Source organism: Erpetoichthys calabaricus, chromosome 2 (assembly GCF_900747795.2).
Source record: "Erpetoichthys calabaricus chromosome 2, fErpCal1.3, whole genome shotgun sequence".
Taxonomy (NCBI): domain Eukaryota; kingdom Metazoa; phylum Chordata; class Cladistia; order Polypteriformes; family Polypteridae; genus Erpetoichthys; species Erpetoichthys calabaricus.
Window position 1 is genome coordinate 119644935 of NC_041395.2, and position 22982 is coordinate 119667916.

Sequence of the window (22982 nt, forward strand, 5' to 3'; positions counted from 1 at the left end):
ACCAGGAAATGGGTATGGCATTGAATGGGCTGCTGTGGGTGCTTAGTCCTTCAAATGTCAATTTTGTGAATTAGTTGTTTGTACTCTGAGAGGCTTCTTTAAGTTAACTAGTATTATACTTTAAAGAAGCTAAGCAGTTATAAGCTGCCCACATATCTCACCCAGATGTCTTTGGAAACTGTCAAAATGTCCACTTCAGCAAAAGTGAAATTTCATTTAATCAGATGCATTTGGTTGTGCTATAGATTAGTGTTCTCAATACACCCCACTTACACACATACACTTGGGTTATGGGAGGAAACCATGGGACGCAGAGAAATCTTGTGTTAAGAACAAGAATGTGTTGCCAAATGAGATACTCAGTTTGAATCCGGAGCTATTCACTGGGCCATCATCCTAATTATAGTATGGATGATTATAGTAGTACTTCCACTTTCAAGTGGCTTTTTTTTATCTTACAATGTGTTGAGTTGCTTGAAAAGTGTTCATAATTTAAAAACAAAGTTCATGTCTCGAATTACAGCCTGGGTACTACCTGTGTTGAAACTACCCATTTTCCCATATTGCTTTAGGTTTCAATGTTTTCTATTTTTCTCCCCAACCCAAGACCACAGAGTGCCTTGTGATGGAATGAGCTTCCTGCAACTAAAATGGATGGGCAGATATTATCATTAATTGCACCCTTTGGTCTGCAAATGTCTTGTTGCTTTTAATGTTTTCTGTCTAATCTTTTAATGTTTGCTTATAATCATGTGCAGGCCTGGGAGTCCTGCAGATGATTACAAGTCATATGCATTTTTTGTCACCTACAGTATTATGTTAAGATTTTTTAAATTCTAATATCAAATGAATTGCTGACATTATTAACTTTTAAGCAATGTAACAAACTTGCATATTTTTATTCAAAAGTAGTGCTTTTATTTTACCAGAATTACTCATTAAGATAAATTTGGAGACTTAATCAAGATTTCATTTTATGTATTCTTAAAGCCACTTCTTTACTTACACACATGGGTGCGAATAACATGAAACTAGCTTATCCTGTGTCAAGATTGTTGTTATTTACACCCACAGTGTGAATTGTGTCATTTAAACACAATTAGGTAGAAATAATCAAGATACATTATAAAGACAATTGAGTAAAAATAAATCAGGAAAAAATAAAAGTGAATTAGTGCCTTTATATTAACTAAATTATAGTAACAACACATATCTCTATATATTTGTTAAATGAGAATAACACACATTTGGGCACTTTCTGACTCTACAGAATTAAACCGATTGATTAAATGGAGAGTTTAGAATCGGGGAAGAGCTTTAAGAAATTACATAAATGAAAAGCTACAGCCATGGAGGCCTCTCTGTTTGCTTCAGGTCTGGAAACCTCTGGCTTGCTACAGCTTTAAACAGGTGTAATGTTTACTTTAAAGTTACATTTATTTGCTTAATTTATTTCAATAGCATTCAAAGAGCATGGCGTGCTTTGCTGAACCATAGAAAAAACTGGAAAAGCCCTCCAGCACAGTGTTGCCATTCCTCCCCGAGTGAACTCCATACAACCATGAGGATAAATAGCTTCAGTAGGAACACAGCTTTGGTAAGTGATGTGACATGCCGCCGTCACCGCTGTTATCATTCTTCCATGACGTTTTGAGGAAAGCTGGCAAGCAGTGGAAAAAATGGAGCTGAGAGGAGTGATTCAAAGGGTCAGCAGTAATCAAAGGAGAGATCAGCAGAGGACTGATTACAGTTGTTTACAGATGTGACAATGTCTGTTGAACCATGCAAATATTATTGCAGAAACATTTAATGTGAAATGTCAATACTTATCATTAAGGGAGAGAAGACTGGGGAAAATGAAGAAAAAGTAATTGAAAACACTCACAATAAGTCAAACAAACATTAGTTAAATGTGATCACAAAAAAATCACCTTGTGTTGCCCCAAAGATGATAACATGCTGGAAGCTGCTGGACTGTATTTACAAATTTTTATGAAATTTTCTAAATTGAACATAAACAATGTTGTCATTCATTCTTTGATTTTAGTCTTTGTCAGAAATAAATTAAATTGTGTTTGTAAAGAGCTAAGACATACAACTTTTTATCGTTGGCTTTACTTACTAATGTTTTATGTGCTATATAAGCTTGTGTTTACTGTGATGTGAGCCAGGTGAAGTGCTAGTTCATTCAAAAGGGAATGCAAAATCTTGTGTTTTATTGTTTTTGTGTATAGAAGTATTTGCATATTTGCTCAGTTGTGCTTGTTTGTTTTATCCACTTGGTTGTAGCTTATCTAAACTGTGAAAACTGGGGACAAATCCAGAATCATCAGCTTCTGCTAACTAGAGTGCATAGATTTGGTAGGTGGAAGACAAACCAAAATAGCTGTACAGAGTGACATGCTCCAGGTATCCAGGACTGCTCAAGATTTTTTCAATTAGTAACTGGATTGTTTAGTGCGACTAGAAGTTTCATTCCACTCAGTTTCTTCACTGGATCCCAGTTCCTACTGTTGTTTACTTAAACCCCTAATCCTCCCTTATTATATGTTGTGGATCAGAGTGGATCAGTATTCCATATTGTTCAGCATTGTTTACTTACAAGTATATTATTCTTGGTCATCTTCTGATTTACACCTTACAGAACTCTTAATCTAAGAATATAGGGTAGACATCTGCTACTTGACCCCAGGGTATGATGAGCTAGACAGTAGATGGTAGTTGAGGGCTGTTTCTCCAAAATCAGTATGGTTCAGGGCTACACTTGTGTGTTATCTGTATTGAATTAATAAGTATTAATTAATAGTAGATTAACAAGTAAAAAACTTTTTAAAAAAATGTACAATAGTGATTAGTCTTGTGATCCTAAATTGGATTGATTGGGTTTCAGATTGTTATATTACAAAATCAGCTGGTCTGGTTCATGGTGTCAGTTATTGAAATGTACCCAGTGGGTTTGACAGATGCTAACTTGACCCACTACCAGAGTTCAGGAGGCCATCAGAAGACAGCACTGAAGCCATCAACAATGAATGCTAATGCTATGATATTGCTCTACATATCATTTTAAAACAGATTTTATGACAAAAAAGCTTTGCTGTTGAAATACATTTTAATGCCATCTAGGTGAACTCGAGTGGAGAGCCATGTGTTACTCTTGAGGCTGATGATTGATATTTGTATGTGTGGGTCATTCCAGTGAGGCGATTTTATATTGTGGTGTAATAATGTTTATTTTTTTCAGGTTTGTCAGTTTGCAATGTTTGAAAACTTTGTCAGGGTGCAGGTGTTAATACTTTTTATATATACAGTCGATATATTTCAAACTGGAGCAGAACACTAAAATGGAGAACGAACAGGCTTGAAAGTGATCACTTTTTAGACAAAATTAAGCTTATTGGTAATTTCAGAGAATATACCTTGATAACTAATTAAACCAGATCAATTAATAGCAGGGATTGATGTGAAATGAAAAAGCTGTTTTAAAAAATGACTTGTAGCTAATGTAGCATAGCAGAAACAATGCAACACATGGAAATAATTAAAATGACAAATTAAAATTATGAAATATGTGGAAACTACCTGTAATGTAGGTTGTATTTAGAAGCTACTATATTACATAAAATAGTTTTATCATTAAAAATAGGATGGGACGCTAGTGAGATGTCGTGTGATATAATTGTAGTCATTACAATTTCAGTGACCAAAGGTGCCTGGAAGTTTCCATTTCTGTGCCTTAGCCAGTATGCCATACTGCCTGAAACAAACTTGCATTCATGAATTCTTGGAGACAAGGGTATTCAGAGTATATTAACACAGACAGGGTTAATTTCAAAATGACATGCTTGTTAATACTTTATTGGCTGCATATCTCCATCAGAGACACCTCAGTGATTAAAATTGATATTTTTCATCAGAAAGCTAGTCTGATGCACATGTTCCCACAATTTAGAAGCAGCAATCAATAGCAAATTGCATATAAACACAGAGAAAGCATGAAAACTGCACACAGGGGTATGAAGCTGGTATGCAAGCACTATGAGCTGGCAACAGTATTTCTTATACCACTCCTAACTGGTGCCTAACTGATATATAAATTATTACCTATATTGCATACATATGGTAATAGCGAATTTGAAAATGGAGAGATGGATGGATGTATTAGTTGCATTATACACCCTCTTTCAATGCAGTAATTTTACATATCAGGAGGACATATCAAACAATTAGTCCATGCCAATCTTATACCTCTGGTCTAATGTGACCACAAATGACAAACACAATATAAGAGATTGTACTTTTATTATATATTCAAAAAATAAGTCAATAAGCAGAATCCACATACAATAAAGTACGCCTCATTTTTACAAAACCAACCATAGTTGTTCCCTGTATGTTAATATATTGTATTATAACACTTGCCATATCCAGTGAGCTTATCCCAGCATCATTGAGGTTAAGGTATATCTACTCCAGAGCCATAGGGGACTGAAGTCTGTCTTGCAGGTGTTAGGCAATAGGCAGGAACCATTCATTAAGAGTGCCAGTTCATATCTCATATAATAATATTACACATACAGCATTGGAATTCAGGACTGGGGTGTTGTTTTTGGGGTTATAGGAAGAAACCTTAGTACCCGAAGAAAGACCCATTCAGACACAGGGACATTGTGCAGACCCCACACGGAGCACAAGTGGAAGCTGGATCTGTGAGACTGCAGCATTTGCTAATATTCCACTAGGCCAAGTCTTTTATGTCTAATAGAATGTTCCCCTGTCCTGGGATGGTTCCAGCCTTAAACCTAATGTTGACAAGATAGGCTTCAGCTCCTTGAGACCCTGAATTGCATTAAGTGAATTTGACATTGTTATGATATCTACATTTCAATGCTTGAGTAATATCTTCTATTCCAGTCCGTGAACATTTTTTAATTCCCCCAATATGCTGCACAGTTTTCTACAATTTGCATAGCCTTCATTTTTATTTTCTGGCTAATTTTAGTATCATTTATTGTCCCTTTGACTTTATTGTTACACAGTCTATTACATGTAGACCATATGTGTTTACATCTGGAGCCTTTATCTCATTTCTGATTATCTTTAGAGCAGGGAATATTGTGACTAGGCTATCAACATTTATGGGCCTTTAATATTTTGTTCCTGTCACCCAACCAAACCCGCATCCCCCAGCCATCGCACAACAAAGGTTAGTTAAATATTCATGGGAATGGCATTGTCCTAAGAGAGCAATTATTTGATTTGCACAGACAGGCTTTTTTTTATTTAATCAGAAAGCATGTGCTAAAATAAAAACGTACCAGGCTCTGCTGAATGAAACACGTTTGGTGTCTGAAGTGCTTTGCCCAGAATCTTCAGTATGAAGAGCGATGAATGTAATTTGACTGTCACTGGCCACTTTTAATCTTAATGTTTAAGAGATTTGACTAGCATACATAACACAGCATGTGTGAGATCTAATTATATTTATCGGCAGATTTTCATGCATAGTAATGAGGGAAAGGTAACAATTTTTTTTTTTTATTCTTGCCCATTTTGCATAGGCTGTGTGTTATCTCTTGATCTTGTGTAATCGAATTTGTGGCAAAGCATGTACTGTTAATTCTTTAAAACTGTGCGATCCCATCATTCTGCAGAGGAGTTTGGGACTCGTTATTCATTTCTAGGTGCTGTTTCTGACACCAGTGATAAATTGTAAAACCAAGGATGTGAAAAAGATTAGCATGCAGTTGAATAGTGAGATTTAGACAGGGGCTTTTCGATTCCCAACACAGATGTTTGTTCAGTTGAGCGAAAAGAGTCAGGCAAAGAAGAAAAAAAAAGAAGCACTGTTAGCAGTGTTTTTTATTATTTGTGGTATTATCTGGTGGCATTAAGGAAGGCTGTCAGAAATAAACAGATGCATTTGTTCACATTTTAGATGTAAGCCTTGTGCATATATACATTTAACACTAGACTTAAAAACCCAGAGAAAACAGAAAAAGGTTCCAATGTACAATCTGCAGTTGGGGCATTTAGAGGAATAAAATATCAGAGTGCATGCCTGTACTTAGTTGTTGAAAGGATAGAACCATTTCCCCACAACTCCATATGTGATTCTTGCTTTATCCTGTATTTTAGTAGATTATCTTTATGCATGCCAGTTTGGATAGAGACTTTAAATTGACTCCGTCTGACTGTGTGTGGATGAATGTGCCCTGTGGTAAACCTGTACTATACTGTATGATTACCATGATCATCTTCCTCCAGAGCTGCATAAAGATCCTTTAAAATAAGTATCAAAAGACACAGCCATAAATGAGAAGTCCTCATTGGAGTGAGTGACTGAATTTTTAGTGTTGGTGCTCAGCGACTACTGTGCTGCTCTAAACCTTAACCTCCTGTCCACCACCTGGGGGTTTCATAGATAAGCGTGACTTTATACTACATTCATAATGTCAATGTATTCCAATATATTTTAAATCTGATAATGTATATCTGCAGAATTTTTTTTACTTTGTTTGGCTAAGCATTAGCAATTCTTCTAATCTGACACATCGTATACTACATTTTAGGAACCTGACCTCCCATAAATCATCTCATGCTTCGGTGCCAAATGCTCATAACAGTTCTTTTTCTTCCATCTACAGGGTTGTCAAACTTAGGGCCTGGAGGGCCGCAGTGGCTGCAGGTTTTCATTCTAACCCTTTTCCTAATCAGTGATCAGTTTTCACTGCTAATTAACTTCTCTTCCCTTCAATTTAATAGCCCTGTTTTTAAGGATTCAGTCCACTGAATGACAGCCAAACAGAAATGAGACGCGAAAGGACCCAACAGATGACCAGCTAAACTAGGATTCAAACGCCAACTAATTTCACTCCAACCAATCTCTTAATGAGAAGCTGATTCTTGCTGTTAATGAAACCCATTATTTAATTCCATGGCTTGTTGCTGCTCTCATTCTGCCACGGCAGACATTTCCAAAACTGTTGATTTTTCTGTTTTTTCTAAGAACACCGTCAAGATGTTTTGGTGACCTGAGAGATCAGCCTTACCAAGACCATCATGTTTCTTTATTTTCAGATATTGTGTGATGGGTACAGTTGAGCTGGTCATGTGTTGGCTCATTTTGTGTCTCATTATTGTTTGGCTGCTAATTAAGGATAAAGAGACAACTAAGGGGCCTGAGTCAAATTAATTAAAATGAATGCAAAATAAGGTAATTGGCAGCAAAAAATGGTCACTAATGAAGAAGATGGTCAGAATGAAAACCTGCAGCCATTGCAGCCCTCCAGGACCGGAGTTCGACACCTGCTATTATGTGGATGATGTGTATTACAGTTTGTTCAGTACTTAAAATGGCTTTCATTTCCTTTATTCACATGAATAGCACAGACATATGGGATATGGGTACACATGGATGTGTACATGGGTACATCTAGACATGTATGGATACATATTGCGCACAAACATCTAACCTCACACACATAGACACAGGCACTCACTGCTCGGTTGCTTGTACATAAACATTCATACCACATGCACATATAGTACCACACCTCTCAAAAAAAACCACACCATGCACATTCATCTAGCCTCTCACACATTCGCACATGTTTTCATACTGACACTGTTGTTCACAAATACAAATTCATAAACCCAGGGCATGTCCATCCATCCATCCATTTTCCAACCCGCTGAATCCGAACACAGGGTTACGGGGGTCTGCTGGAGCCAATCCCAGCCAGCACAGGGCACACACACACACACACACACTAGGGTCAATGTAGAATCGCCAATGCACCTAACCTGCATGTCTTTGGACTGTTGGGAGGAAACCCATGCAGACCCCGGGCATGTATATATTCCAAATATACACACACTCCACAATCATATAATTCACTCACACACTCAGCTGCTTGCATACATATGACTCACCACCTCACACAATTACATTAAAACTAACCTCCATCTGTACCATATTCTAACCCTACACACGCACACACAGGCAGACCCCATGTCGCCCAGTGGTGTTTTTAATGTTAATCCTGTTTTTGCACATTGTGGTCTTTATCAATAAGTATTGGCTTTCTCTTTGAAATCTCTGAGTCCTAGAGGCATATTGATCAGGCATATCAAACCACCTTTTTATGAGGGGCTATGCTAAGAACTTCTTTTATCAGCTATCTAGAGAAAGCTGCTTTCTTTGGGGGGTGGAATTCTTTATGCTGTGTCAGGAACAGAATAATATCTTTCTGTGCCGCATTAATAGCAATAAATGCCTTTTCTTTCTCATGTTGAGCATAAGCTGCTTCTAAACTTAGGAATACATTTGAAAATGATAAATCTGTCACCTGTATTGAACCTATTCTGTGATACTTCATCTCTTCATCCATTTTCAGAACCCACATTTTCCCCTGCAAGGTAAAAAAAGAGCTGAATACTTGTTCAAAGTGAAAAATAAAAATTAAACCTAGATGAGTAATGATTGCACCACCATTTAACCTACAATCCTGACTCGGTTTTCACAAACAAAAAGAAAGGAAGAACACAAAAACTCCATATAGTATGGAACCCCTAGGTTGTACAGTATATAAATGGCATGAAGAGGCACTGCTATCTTCTGCACAAAGGTGTCTTTTATTCAGTTCATGGAGGGGCCCCTGCTGTCTTCTGCAGAAAGGGGTCTCTTTTATTCAGTTCATTTCAGTTTATTTGTGTATATTGCCCTTCATTGGGCGCTGCTGTTACCTCACCTGCAGTGTCCTGCATAATAATTCTGGCCTTGTCACCATCCGGGGCAGACTTTGCATGATTTCCCAATGAATTTTGTTTCAGGCTTTCCTGATATATTCCAAAGATTGTCTTGTTAACTGGTGAGTATAAACTGGCAAAATACACATGAGTCTAAAGAATTGGTGGGGGGGGGGGCTCTATAAACATAATTTCAAAGGGTATCCATTTAGTTGTCTATCCTTCTCCTCTGGCTGATGACTTCGGGGTAGAAGACTGAATAGACACCTTTGCCATTTTAGCCTTTTAGTTGGTTGGTTTATGATTTTGAGCTTAATGATCTCCTGAAAATTTGATGATCTGTTGACCTTATTCTGATTTTGGCTGCATCTGGTTTGTCTATCTGTAATATTCCTATACATCTTTGCCATTTATTAATAAATTTAGTCTGCCTGTGTGTGAAGTTCTGATCAGAAATAACAGGCAGAGCTTTAGTACAACTTTTTAGGTTCAAAGAATGAGCCCAAAATAATATGGATAACAGTTCATCACTGGAGGCGCATGCCTTCTTATACTGTGACAGTTTGCAGACTTCAACTGACCAGTGCATTGGTCAGAGAGAGCGAGAGAAAGAGGGTTGGCGTAACTGAGATGCCAAGCTTTCTCAGGCTATGAATTTACTGAGGGGCGTCACAGCTAAACGCTCCCAGTTGCAATCCTGGGTTCTTCACGTTACAAAGATGATGTTCTGTCTTAGTGAGCCATGAAGGGAGAACACCTTTTGCTCTGTAGATGTTACAGCTTCTAAGTTGCAATGGCTTATGTCCGGGTATACAATGTTAGGCTGGGCTCTTTCCCAGACGGATATTCCTACTCACACCTGTGCTGTTACACCAAGTGACACACACTTGAGATTGCATGGAGAAATCATGCCAAGCTAACTAGAAACTGAGCTTGGAGCATAAATTCCATTAGGCAGAAATTCACAATAGATGCCAATTTAATTGGATAGAATTTAAAAATGATTAATACTGACGGGTTTGTGGAATTTCAAGAATAACCTCATGCAAATTCACCATAAAAACAGAAAAAAGTGCATCATGGGATTAATTATGTTTAGTACAAGCAAAGGAATTAGATCACTCAGAGCTGAACATGAGTTTCCAGAATGATTCATTTTGCATATATTTCAAAGATAAGGTTAAATGGGTGTCAGGAGGACCTGGAAGCATTGCTTGATGTTTTGTCGTTTATTAAGAGTTTGGTTTCTCCGCCTCCCCCACCCAAAAAAAAAAGTGAATTAGCACCATTTCAAAGAAATTGGATTTTTTCCCCATGAATGTTTGAGTAAGCATTCTTTTCAAATGTATATTTTCTACTAGTCACTTAGGAGCTGTTCTTCTGACAGCTACATTTATAATTTATGTAGTACATCTGAACTGATCTTACAGCTTGTTCTCTAAATGTCTTGGAAATTTAGTAGAAATGTTTCACACCATCTGAGTTCTATTACTGTGACTGTCAGGAGCTTTATTGTCTCTTTAAATATGTTCGCAAAAGATAAATATTCAACCAATTTGTGTGTTGCTATATCTTCCTAAGAGATTGAATCAGAATATATTAATATCAATTAGTTTGGTATTCTCTTGTCCAGTTCAGGGCTGTGGTATGGTGGAGTTTATACTGGCTGCCATACACCTGTCGGAAAGGGGACACTATGCCCACATACGTTGTACATCTAACTGGCAAAATAAAGAAAAAGCCAAAACCTAAATTTTTGATATTGGGACACCATATGCCTCTGGAACAACCGCAATATATGTGTCTGGAACTCTACCAAAGGGTTGTTGCATTGTTTTTCCATAAGAAATCCCATCAATTGGCATTTTGATAGTAGTGGTGTGAAACGGTGAATGATCTTAGATGCTATTCCACTGTCTTCCTTAAATCTCACTTGAAATCTAGTGACTGGTACAGCAATGGGTATGATATACCTTATGATGTTCTTCAAACCATTCATTGTACCCTTGGGACTTGTGAATGGAGGCTTTGTCATCCTGTCACCTACCTTCAAGACAAATATACTTTACAGTAATGATTCATCAGAATTACTTTGTCTGGTTAGCATTTACCCTGGCCTCCTAAAAAAATCAGTGGAGCCTAACTATTCCACACCATACATTGTAAAAAAAAAAAAAAAAAAAAAAAAAAACTACTTTAAACCTTCATTGTGAGGAACAACTATTCAACTCTTTTGGCATTTTAGTTTTTAAAGTTTCATGCTTCCCAGAAGATATTTTAAATGCAGTTCTTAGGCTACGTTTACATTACCAGGCTCCAGTGACTCAAATCCGATTTTTTTAAATATGTTTTTTACTTAATTTGACACACATCTGAAGTTTTCAGGACTGTGTGGACAGAGAAATATGATCTTTTAAAATCAGATTTGTGTCAGTTTCATATATGGTCCTAGATTGGCTGTGTATCTGAATCATGGTCATGCGACATGGCAGAATTCATGTCTTTTTCTGCCTCTACGTATGAGCTGAGCACTGCTGTCATCAGCCAGCAACAGCAGCACGGCAGAACAACAATAGAGGAGAGGTACAGCTGCGATACCAGTCATGGTACTACCACTGCTGGCTCCTTTCTCGTAATCACACATTTTGCGGTACATTAGTGCCAGCAATAGCTGTGAAAACAACAAATGATGTCCATCTTACTTTTTTTTTTTTTGCCTCTTTGACCTAATCATGTACTGCTTGATGTCCACTAGAGCAAAATGTGATGCATATACTAGCTATTAACACATTAGTTTTGTTGTTCATTTTGCCTAAGTCATCTCACAAATATGAAATTTTTTTATTGTTGGGGACGCAGATGACTCAAGCACAAATGTATCAATGTGTGCATGCGTGCCATTTCGGAGGACAGATACGTTTACGTTACAGTTGGATACAGGTCACTTGTATTTAGGAATGTGAACTGTCAAGATATGTAAATCTGATCTGAGCAAAAAATTGGAATTATGTAGTGAGGCTTGTAATGTGAATGTTTTGGCTTTTTCTTTAATGGTAAATGTTGTGGTAGATAGGGGGCGCTGTTGACCCCTGAACCCTCAGACAACACGTTGAGACACCAGGTAAAATGTCCAGTAATTAAATTTATTATAATAACAATGTGCACAAAGCACCTCCACTCCACAATACTCCAATAATCACAATAATAATCAACATACTAATCAATCCTCCACTCCCAGCAGCTTCGTTCTACACCCTCCCCACAGTCCTTTTTATAGTCCTTGACCCGGAAGTGCTTCTGTCCTTCACTTCCGGGTCAGATGAAGTCTTCTTTTTCTTTAGCCCGGAAGTACTTCATTTCTTCCATTCCCATGACGAGGTACTACTTCCGGGCTATAATAAAAACAGTTGTGCCTCCCTGCAGCGTCTCCTGGGGGCCCCCATGGCATCCAGCAGGGCTGTGCATCCGAACTCCATTGTCCATAATGCCCTGTGGGAATTTGGGGCACCTCTATGCTGCAGGGAGGACTCCCTCTAGCGGCCTGGGGGTGTTGGCCGGGATAAACTGCTGGCCATCCCTCACACTGTGTATCACATTTTTTTTGTGTATTTCTCTTTTTAATAGTAATCTTTCTTTTCCATATATTGCTGTATAAATATACACACCTTTACATTTTACTCTTAGGCATTATACATTTTTGTTGCTTTTCTTTTATCAGAATTAATATTTTTATTTGAAATGTCACGAATTGTTTCCCATTTCAAGTCTGCCTACATATTTAGTAGTGTCTTTTCTTTGCTGTCATCTCCAGTTCTACCTCTGATTTTTGTTTTTTATATTTCATTAATCTAAGTTTTTTGCTTCTATAATATTTTTAATAGCTCCCAGTTGTTTTCAAGTCTTCAAGTTTTTTTTTCCTTCTTTAGACCTTGTCACAAACTTGACAAAGAGCCATATCAAGGCTTGGAGCAACCATCCATATATTGTTTCCTGGATGTAAAATTCAATATATTGATGTACTGAAGTGTACAGATCAGAGTCCCGAACAGAACTGAGGAGATAGAGGAAAGGTTGCAGCTTTTAAAGGCCAGTATAGGAAGTGACCTCAACAGGGGTTGGAACCGGAAGGGTCTTCATCCATAGGCTTGGGGCCGGAGCCAGAAGGGTCTTCATTCATAGGCTCAGTACCTGGAAGTGACGTCAAAGGGGTCGGAACCAGAATTGATGTCATCAGGGCCAGGCAGAATTTCCTGTGAATGGTCTGCAGAAAGATGCGAAAAAGAGTCCATGCACTCTGCTACCTCCCGGTCTGGTTTGGAATTACTCTCATTCAAGCCCTTTAGCTGCCTCCCATGCACACGTGTGTGACAACCTTTATGAAGGGATATTTTTCTGGTAGAAGCTTGCCTGAATAAAACATAGTACCTGGATGGCATTAGGCAGTGGCAAGTCTTCAAATCTCCATGCCATTATGGAAATATAGGTTCTTGTGTAACCCTGCTTGTTTTCTAGGTTTATTGCGAACAGCAGTATGCAAGAATGGCAACAGAAGAAAGAAAAAGTTGAGACCAGGGCAAATGCAAGAAATTTTTCTGCAGAATGCTTAAGGGCATTTTACCCAGTAGATGAATGAAATGAATTACAAAGTTTGTAGAATCTTCTGGCTAACACTTGGCCATTGGCCAGGCTGACAGGTGATCAGATCTCTCTCATCCACCTCTTTTTTAATGTTTAAATATCAAAAAGATGTGTTGTTTTATTATTTAGTTGATTATATATCCCATGTTTTTTAATATGTATTCAAGTTTATGTCTGCTATCTTTCCTTATTTGATCATCACCAAGGTCACTACTTTTTAACATGTTTTAATGGTAATATAACTTTTTCCTTCTACTTTTGATTATACCATTTTAGTTGTTATTCTTTTGACAAAAATGCCCAGTTCTTATTTGATTTTATCCAAAAATAGTTGGAAATAAACAATTGTAGCCAAATATATTATTATAGACAGAATATTGTTTGCATTGGATCTTTACATGCACAATTTCATGCTGTGATTAGCGCTGAATTGGTACAAAAAGTGTGACTTTTTTACACACCTCAGTATAGGTACCAAAACAATACCAAAGCATTAAGGGATAACTCCTGTCCACCCACCCCGCACACAAGCACATCTCCCTGCTCTGCTGCGCACTAGTGTACTGCCCTGCTCTGCAGTACTTCAAATGTAAAAACAATCAACTCCAGTAAGTGAGGGGTACTCCCTTGGTGTCTCTAGCCTGATGCAACACATATATTGAAGAGTGTGGGGGGGATACAGGAAGTCCCCCTTGGAGTTCTGATCTTGTTGATATACAATAAAGCACAAGATGCCTGTAAGCAACCCTTTACTTTCAGTGCTGAAATTAGCATAATGCTGGTATTGTACAATTTTAAAAATTGGGGTTTTTGGTACTTTTTCAGTACCAGTATATAGCGCAACCCTAGCTGTCATCCATATATGCTATGATTTTTGCCTTTTTTCCATTGCTCCTGGAAATTTGTACTCCTTTTATCATCCTACCTTCTTATTCTGCTCTAAAAGTAGCTGTACATGCAGAACAACTAAACTAGCAGACATTGTACATCATTACATTACTCCTTTATTTTGATTTCTTTAGACAAATTATTATCAGAATTTTACTTATTTTTTTCATATAGTAGCCCTTTGATTACTTTAAATAATTTCTCCAATAATCATCTACTATCACTCTATATTTATTTTCTAAATCAATGTTTAACTATGCCAAAGGAATTTTATCTTGATCCACATATCAATTTTAATAAAAATTTTACACCATTCTCCTTCCTTGATACAACATATGTCTAGTACTCCTTTTCTATATCTGCTAATTTCTCTCAAATTTTGTTTGCCAATAAATTACTTCTGGGACTTCATATATAAAATGTGCATTGGCTATTTCTTACACAAAACTTGCAATTTATAAAGCATGATCTTGGTATGAAAATTAGTTTAATGTTAACAGAAAACTTCAACTATTCGTAAGTCCTACACAGACTTTTTTGGTATTGGCATTTTAGCAACTCCAGCCAGCAGGACAACGAAGTGAAGAGAAATTCTTTTTTCATTATGTGTTTTAAAGATGCGTCAATCATATTCCAATGTTTTTAAACAAGTTATATCACAGCAGCCTTCAATATTGGTAATAATGTCTAATGATTACACTTGCTGTTAATTGCCTTAGTAGCCTATCTTTTTGCCTACTAGGGGACTTCGCTCGCCAACCCCCGTGTTTGCTTTTCTAGATACATTTAAGATTTTTTTTTTCTTTGAATTGTTGCTATTTCATTAGTTTCACTTTTATTTCAGAACTTCTTTAAAAACAATATTTGGAATCTTTCGAGTCCCAACATGCTGAATCTTTTAAATGAAGTCTGTGAGATATGTGTTAAATGACTTTATACCATAATTCAGGATAGGTTTCTCTGTTTGGAATTTCAGCACAGACAAAGCGATCAACATCATCAGCAGTTAATAATTTTTTTTCAAATTAACCAATAAATGCATGTGAGGTAAACCCCATTTTTGAAATTCTCTGACTTAAACTTCAAAGCCTTACAATATTTACATACTTCAGACATATCACCTTTGTCCATATATTCAATCTCTATTCGTCTTTTCATTATTTCTCCGAGTAATGATTTCTCTTTGTTTGTGCTAATGCAATGTTTACTTTTTTTTGTTTTGACACTTTTGTTTTTTTCTGCTTTCATATTCTGTATTTTGCTCTGCATGTGTTTTGTGCTTACGTTTTTTTTTTGAGGCATTTGAATTCCAGTTTTCATTATCTCTAACCTGCTCTGCATGCGTTTGGTCCCCTTGTTTTTTAACCTCTTTATGACGTTTTACTTTGTTTTCTACTCTTTGTCTTGTATTTCTGACCTCGCTTTTTGTCCTGCTATTTTTTCAATTACACCTGGTCCGTGATGATTATTTTCCCTTTTTTTGAGTAATAATTTCCTTTTGTTTGTGCTAATGAAATCTTTACTATCTTTTTTTGATACTGTAGCAACCTCCGCGTCCGGCTCGAACAGAGAAGAAGTGGAAAAAAAAAAAAAAACAAAGACGTAGTAAAGTCTCACAAAAGTTTTACTTGAACAATCAAGAAAAAGAACGCTGACTTCGTAACCCCAAACACAACCTTCTAGCACCCTCTCCAACCCCCTCCTCCCGTCTCGGGACGCCCCCCCCCCTTACCGCATCAATCAATACCTCGCTGTCAGTCTTCCATGCTGTACTCAACCCTCCCTCAATCGAACCTAACAGTCACTCCAAAAAAAAAAAAAAAAAGGCTTCAACCTGGAAGGGATGCTACAATACTTTCGAATTTTCATGGTTTCATATTCTTTACCTTTCTCTGCATGTGTATAGCGCCATTGTTTTTTGTGAGCCTTTTCGAATTCCACTGCTTTCATAATCTCTAACCTGCTTTGCATGTGTATAGCGCCAACGTTTTTGAACGTCTTTATGACGTTATACTTTGTCTTTTAATTCTGAGCCCGATTGAACGTTGTTTTTTTTTCAATTCCACTTGTTCTGGACTGATTATTTACTTTCTTTATTTTCTGAATTTGCACTTAGATTATTCTTTTTTGCATTTTTTTCTCTCGAATACTTTTGAGTCTCTTTTCTCTGCGTTGCTCTTTCTTCTTCGCTTAGTCGTCGACGTTTCATCTATAATGTATTGTCCTTATACGCCTTATATGCACTGAGAGCCCTGGATCTGTGTGTGCTCAAAGCCTTGACACGATTGAGTGTTTTGCTGCCTGTGGTCTTATTTGATATTGGTTGTAAGTAGGGCGTGTCTTGCAAGAATCTCATGTTCCCCGCGAGATGGTCCTGGGTCAATCTCTTGGCACAAAATCTCATGTTTAAGGTCTGTGCGAGATGCTCTGTGGCCAATCTCTTTCGTCTTGTGGGTCTTTTAAGTGTCTTCCGTGATCTTCACGTGAATATCACGTCTCGTCTCCCTAGTCATTCTCTTCCAGGATTTATTTTTATAATAGGGAGATAAGAAGAGTCAGCTGTGTGTTGTACTATATAACCGGCAGTGGCAGCATTACCAAGCAGCCAACCATCACATACAGTGTGACCCTGAGGTCTACAACATTATTCAAACACATTTTAGAATCACATATTAGTTGTATAATACTTGAATAAAACTGATTTCTGTTTCCTAAAGCAGATTCATTCTGTCATGGTGCCTCTATCAAAACATGTGTGTAGTCCGTTGTACCGATTACATTAAGAAAATCCATGTTCGATGCAAATTTTGTTTTGGTTTCGGCTTTCTCTTCCTGACCATAAGGAAATTAGATGTATCTGGATAGCATCTTAAATACAGCATCCCATACAGGTGGCTTGACAATATCACTGTGTAAGTGTCCGAAATTATTTTGGAATTCACCAATTCAACAGTTCAACAGAATTTTTATTTTTAGTATTATTTTGAGCAGTGTGTTTTAGATGCTGGAGAAAAAATATCAGAGAATAAATTTAAAATGTGCACATGGTCAGATAAATCGGATAGTTCATGATGATCTCATTCTTTATTCTGTGCTGAAATTAAATGTGTAGTGCTTGGCCCAGTCTTTTTTGGTAAATTCTTAAAGCAACACAACTAAGGCATTTTGAAGGCCAGGAAGCTGTGATGACAGACCAGAGCTGCCATTATCTGACCAAGATCTTTTGGAGTAAATCCTTTCCACACCGACTCTTTATTTTATTTTCAATAATCACTACATGTGGTTTGGCTCATTCATGTACCCGTTAGTATAATTGTTTGGAAGTACAGTATATTCTGTGCATATTTATATGTTAAATAAGATATCCATCTGATTCTGACTGTTTGACTAATTTACTTTTAGTCGACTAAATCCAATTTACTTTTTTTTTTTGACTAAAACTAGACTAAATTAACAATAATGATGAAAATGTGACTAAAACTAAAATGCAATTTAGTCAGAAGATTAAAACTGAACCAAAATATATTATCAAAATTAACACTGCATTGGGTATATAATAAAGTAGTAGGTCTCCAGCTACAGTATACTGTCTTTTGAGTCTCATTTCTTTATACTATTCAATTTCTTTGGCTCTTTGAGATTAAAGTTAGAATCCACTTTTTTTTATGCCATAGTCCTTTTGACTTCTATTCCATACTGTATTTTTTTTCTAGAAATATTTCTCAAGGTTTAGGTTTAACAGCCAAACTTCTATTCATCCCTTGGCATTTGCTATTTTCCTTGTTTTTTTTTTTTCTTTGCATACTTTTTTGCTTACACGGGGAGCCACTAATGTGACATTCCCATTGTTTCTCTTGCAAGTGCCCCAAACTTTTTAGACTATATGACAAATAGCCTTCTATAAGTGCTTATTCAGTTTAGTGTTACCCCAATAGGAAATGCTCTATCAGTATCTGCAGGTTAGTCTCCTTTAGAAGTAACATTTAAATCCAGTATAAATACCTGGATTTTGAAAGATGCATATACAGTATGTATGCATACATATATAGGCTGAAATCAAATAAATCACCAGGACCAGATAATATTTACCTTGAGTTCTTAAGGAGGATAGCGAGTACATATATAAACTCTTGACGCATATTTTTACGAAGTCACTGTGCAAGGGAAAATTCTGAAGGATTGGAAAATGGCAAAAATTACTAGGCAGATCCAAGCAACTATAGGCGAGTAAGCTTAACATGCATCACAGGAAAATGAATAGACGGAATTATTAAGGATAAGATTAACACCTAGCAAGGACAGGAGTTATTCTAAACAGTCAGCATGGGTTCAGAAGAGGGAGGCCGTGTTTTACTAACATGCTGGATTTCTATGAGAAGGCAACAAAAGGATATGATCAAAGTGGAGCATATGATATTATTTATCTTGACTTTCAGAAAGCATTTGATAAGGTGCCACATGAGAGGTTGGGCATCAAACTAAAAGAAGTGGGAGTTCAGGGTGATGTTTTTAGATGGGTGTAGAATTGGCTGAGACACAGGAAGCAGTGGGTGATGGTGCGAGGAACGTCATCAGAACTGGCCAATGTTAAGAGTGGTGTTCCACAGGGGTCAGTGTGAGGGCTGCTGCTATTTTTAATATATATAAATGATTTAGATAGGAATATAAGTAACAAGCTGGTTAAGTTTGCAGATGATAACAAGATAGGGGGATTAGCAGATAATTTGGAATCCATTATATCATTACAGAAGGACTTTGATAGCATACACACTTGGGCACATTTGTGGCAGATGAAATTTAATGTCAGTAAAAATGTTAGGTTTGAATATACAATTGGCGGTCGGAAAATTGAGAGTACACCTTCCGAGAAGGATTTAGGAGTCATAGTGGATTCTAAGCTATCAAATTCCAGTCAGTGTTCAAAATCCAATAAGAAGGCAAACAAAATGTGAGGTTATATAGCACGATGTGTGGAGTACAAGTCCAAGGAGGTTCTGCTCAACCTTTATAACACACTGGTGAGGCCTCATCTGGAGTACTGTGTGCAGTTTTGGTCTCCCGGCTACAAAAAGGACACACCAGCACTAGAAAAGGTTCAGAGAAGAGTGACTAGGCTGATTCCAGGGCTACAGGGGTTGAATTATGATGAAAGATTAAAAGACCTGAGCCTATACAGTTTAAGCAAAAGAAGATTAAGAGGTGACATGATTGAAGTGATCAAAATTATGAAGGGAATTAATACAGTGGATAGAGACTGTTATTTTAAAATGAGTTCATCAAGAACACAGGGACACAGTTGGAAACTTAAGTTTTTCTTTACACAAAGAACGATAGACACTTGGAATAAGTTACCAAGTAGTGTGGTAGACAGTAAGTCTTTAGGGACTTTCAAAACTCGACTTGATGTATTTTTGGAAGAAATAAGTGGATAGGACTGGCGAGCTTTGTTGGGCTGAATGACCTGTTCTCGTCTAGATTGTTCTAATGTTCTAATTAATCTATGACTCTTAATTTTTACCACTGTCATATCTTGTTCTTACCAATCTGATGCTGTGTTTTTCAGCTTGTTAATATATTGTATTATTGACTAATTTTATTAATCAAATTGTTGGACTAATATGCTCCCTATGATTAAATTATTTGTGGTGAAGATTGGTCAGACTGCAAAGGAAATTCAGTTAGAACCTGCATTCTGAAAGAGTAGAGATGTTCTTATTTCTTTTTTTTTTTTTATTAAAATACTGTTGTAGCTCAGCTCACGGTGCTTCTGCCCTACACATCTAGCATATGGGTTCAAATCCTGTGCCCAGACATTGCCCTTTTGGAATATTTCCACGTTCTTCTGTGTATTCCAGTTTTTCTCTCTTATACCCCAAGACATGTACATTAAGTTAATTGGTAATTACATATTGGCTTCTATGAGCATGTAAGTATAGACTGTGTATGTTAGTTAGGTCCGCAACAGACAGCTTCCTTCCTTGTGCCCAGTGCTACCTGAATAGATTCTGCCATCCATAAATCTTGATTTGGATTAAGCATGATTGAGAATGCTATGTAAGTAGTTTTGCACTTTCATTGAAAAATTCTATATATGCCTGTACATCTGACATTCACTCTTCTCCAACCACTGTTCTAAATCAGATATCTAACTAATATATTCCAGAGCAATTAATGAACGCCCACTCAAAATGCAACCCCACTTCCACATGATCCTATGTATCACAAGACCGTAAACTCCTTACTGTTATATGCTGTTATGCTTACTAACAAATGCACATATAAAGTAAAATGAGGTTGAAATGTTCTCATTACCTTTATCCAAATATTAATTTTTAGTTCCTCAGCTGTGTTAGTATAAACTTGGCTAGATATCATTACCCTCTGTTATTCATAACTCAACTTTACTAGAATATGGTCTCCTTTATTCAGAGGTTGGATAACAAAATATATTTGTCAAAAAGTATAAGTTGAAATAATTAGGTCTGTCCATCCACTTCAACATTAAACTGGTTAAACAGTACATGAAGAGCACTGGAGCCTGTCTTGGCAATATACTGTATAATACAAGCTAGGAACCAACCGTGAATAGGTTACCTGTCCATTACAAGGCACACTCACACATACATCTACACTGGGCTGATTTTGATTTGCTAATCTGCATATAATTGAGATATGACAGGAAATTAAAAGAAGCGCATACATAGGGAGAATGTGCAAGTCCTCATAGAATAACATCCTTTTCAGAAGGAAAAAAATATTTCAGTCTAATTTGGACTGACCTTCAGACACTTTAAAGCTGTCAGATAGACTTGCCTTTTACATATCATTTACATGTATTAACTAACCAGTTGAATAATATGCCAGTTCTTTAACATTGTTAACTTTTTCCAAATATACAATTTAATTTTGTAACACTATTTAAGTGTTACTTTAACAATAATATTTTTTGCTGGGTAGAAATCTGTATAAATCCTGTTTTTGGCTAGCATACTTGAAACTGACCGTTAAACATTCAACATAAGCCGAACACGATACTGGCCGACCTCTGGCATTATGATGTTGGCTGTGTTATTTGAGATTTATGTACAATATTACTACAGCAAATGCCAAAAAATCAATTTCCCACTCTGAGATCCTTCTGCTCAGACAAACACTCAAAGGAAAAGTGCAAGATCCTTTCCTTACATGACGCATTGCAAAAACGTTTTAAAGAAAGCAACAACACTTTGAAGAATTTGTCATGTAATGCAGAGCAAACTGTGCCAACAAGCACGCTGTGCAAGAGCTTTGGAGGGAGCACTTTGGGATAACTTTGGGTTTTCAGAACTTTGGGGCATCCTGATGGAGCTCATTTCCAGTGCTGCTGCACATTAAAATCTCCAAATTGGAACACACAGAGCTTTAAAGATGATGGAATTTCTAGCTAACATTTCTTTGCTAATTAGCTCCCAAGAGGAAGGGGAAGGGTAATTGTATTCTAGGCATGCCCGGCAACTGAAGGATTCATTTTTTCCCCTACCAGATATTCTCTTTCAGCAGTCACTGAGGTTTTATAGTGATATTTGCAGTGCAGTTTTATAGATCGGAACAATGTGGAAGTACCATTTATTTTGCATGCTTGCTGTAGAATATTATCGTTATTTTTGGTATTCTATACTTGGATTAAAGATTTGGGATATGAAGGTTGCCTTTTGACAATTTAATAATGTTATGTTTATCATTAATTATGAAGCTCTTATTAATATTTTGTAAGTGGCCAAATGTACCAGGTAAAGCACTGGTGTACTGTCCTAGGTTGGTTACTGCCTTGTACAAGATGCTGCTAGACTCCCTAGATTGGATTGACTGTATGGAGGGTTTGCAAGCTAGTGCTCATTAAAGAAAATACATCTCTCACAAGGAAAGTAAAATACTGGTGTACGCTGCTTTAGTTTGAAATTTTAAGCACAAAATATGGTATTTTACAACGGTAAGAGTAGTGAAAGAGATATTGATGCATACTTTTGTGTATGTGATTTGGTATATTTATTGTAATTCAGCTGACAAGTTCTATCAGCCAGAGGTGAATCACCCATGCAGGGGCACCTATAAAAAACGGCAAGCCTGCAAAGTCGTAAACAGAAGTACAGCAGTGGTGAGCAGTCGTTTTAGGTCTAGTGAGAAGAGTCATTTAAAGAGCAAAGAATCAATTCTCACATTCAGCTCTGGCACTACATTGATGGCAGAAGCAGGACAAAAAGAAGACTTACAATTTGATTTAAAAAGTGCTGATAGTCATGAAGACTGCAGTAGGCTTGTTTGGTTGTTCTGAAATGTTGGTGGAGTGTCTGAAGGCTGAGATCCAGGACTTGGAGTGTCATTTGCAGCATCGGTACAGAGAGGAAGACTGCTAAGAGACTGCTAGTTACTGCAGCTCCATCAACACTTCACCATCTGCTAAGGTCTGTTGGCCTGGGTACATGGACACTGTCAAAGCTTCTGTCTCAAGGAGCTCGGAAAATGTGTGGTAGATCAAGTTGCCACAGACCCCAGGTGAGTAGTGTGAAGCAGGGCTGTTGCTGCAACTACACAGGAAAGGATAAGGTACATCTCAGGCTTTATAGAGCAGCAATGGAGAAACAGTCTCAAAGCTGAGATCCAGACATTGAATGGTGTTTGAGGTGTCAGTTCAGTGAAGGAAAACAGCCAAAAGAATGGTTCAGACA

General features: G+C 37.1%; 1 protein-coding gene across 1 annotated transcript in view; it reads left to right on the top strand.

Annotated features, from left to right (window-relative positions):
* Positions 1-22982, top strand: part of schip1 (schwannomin interacting protein 1) — a 982269-nt gene that overhangs the window by 63005 nt on the left and 896282 nt on the right. Inside the window, exon 5 of the mRNA XM_028794440.2 lies at positions 1462-1597. Coding sequence (XP_028650273.1) covers positions 1462-1597 — 136 coding nt within the window. The remainder of the gene's footprint in view (positions 1-1461; positions 1598-22982) is intronic.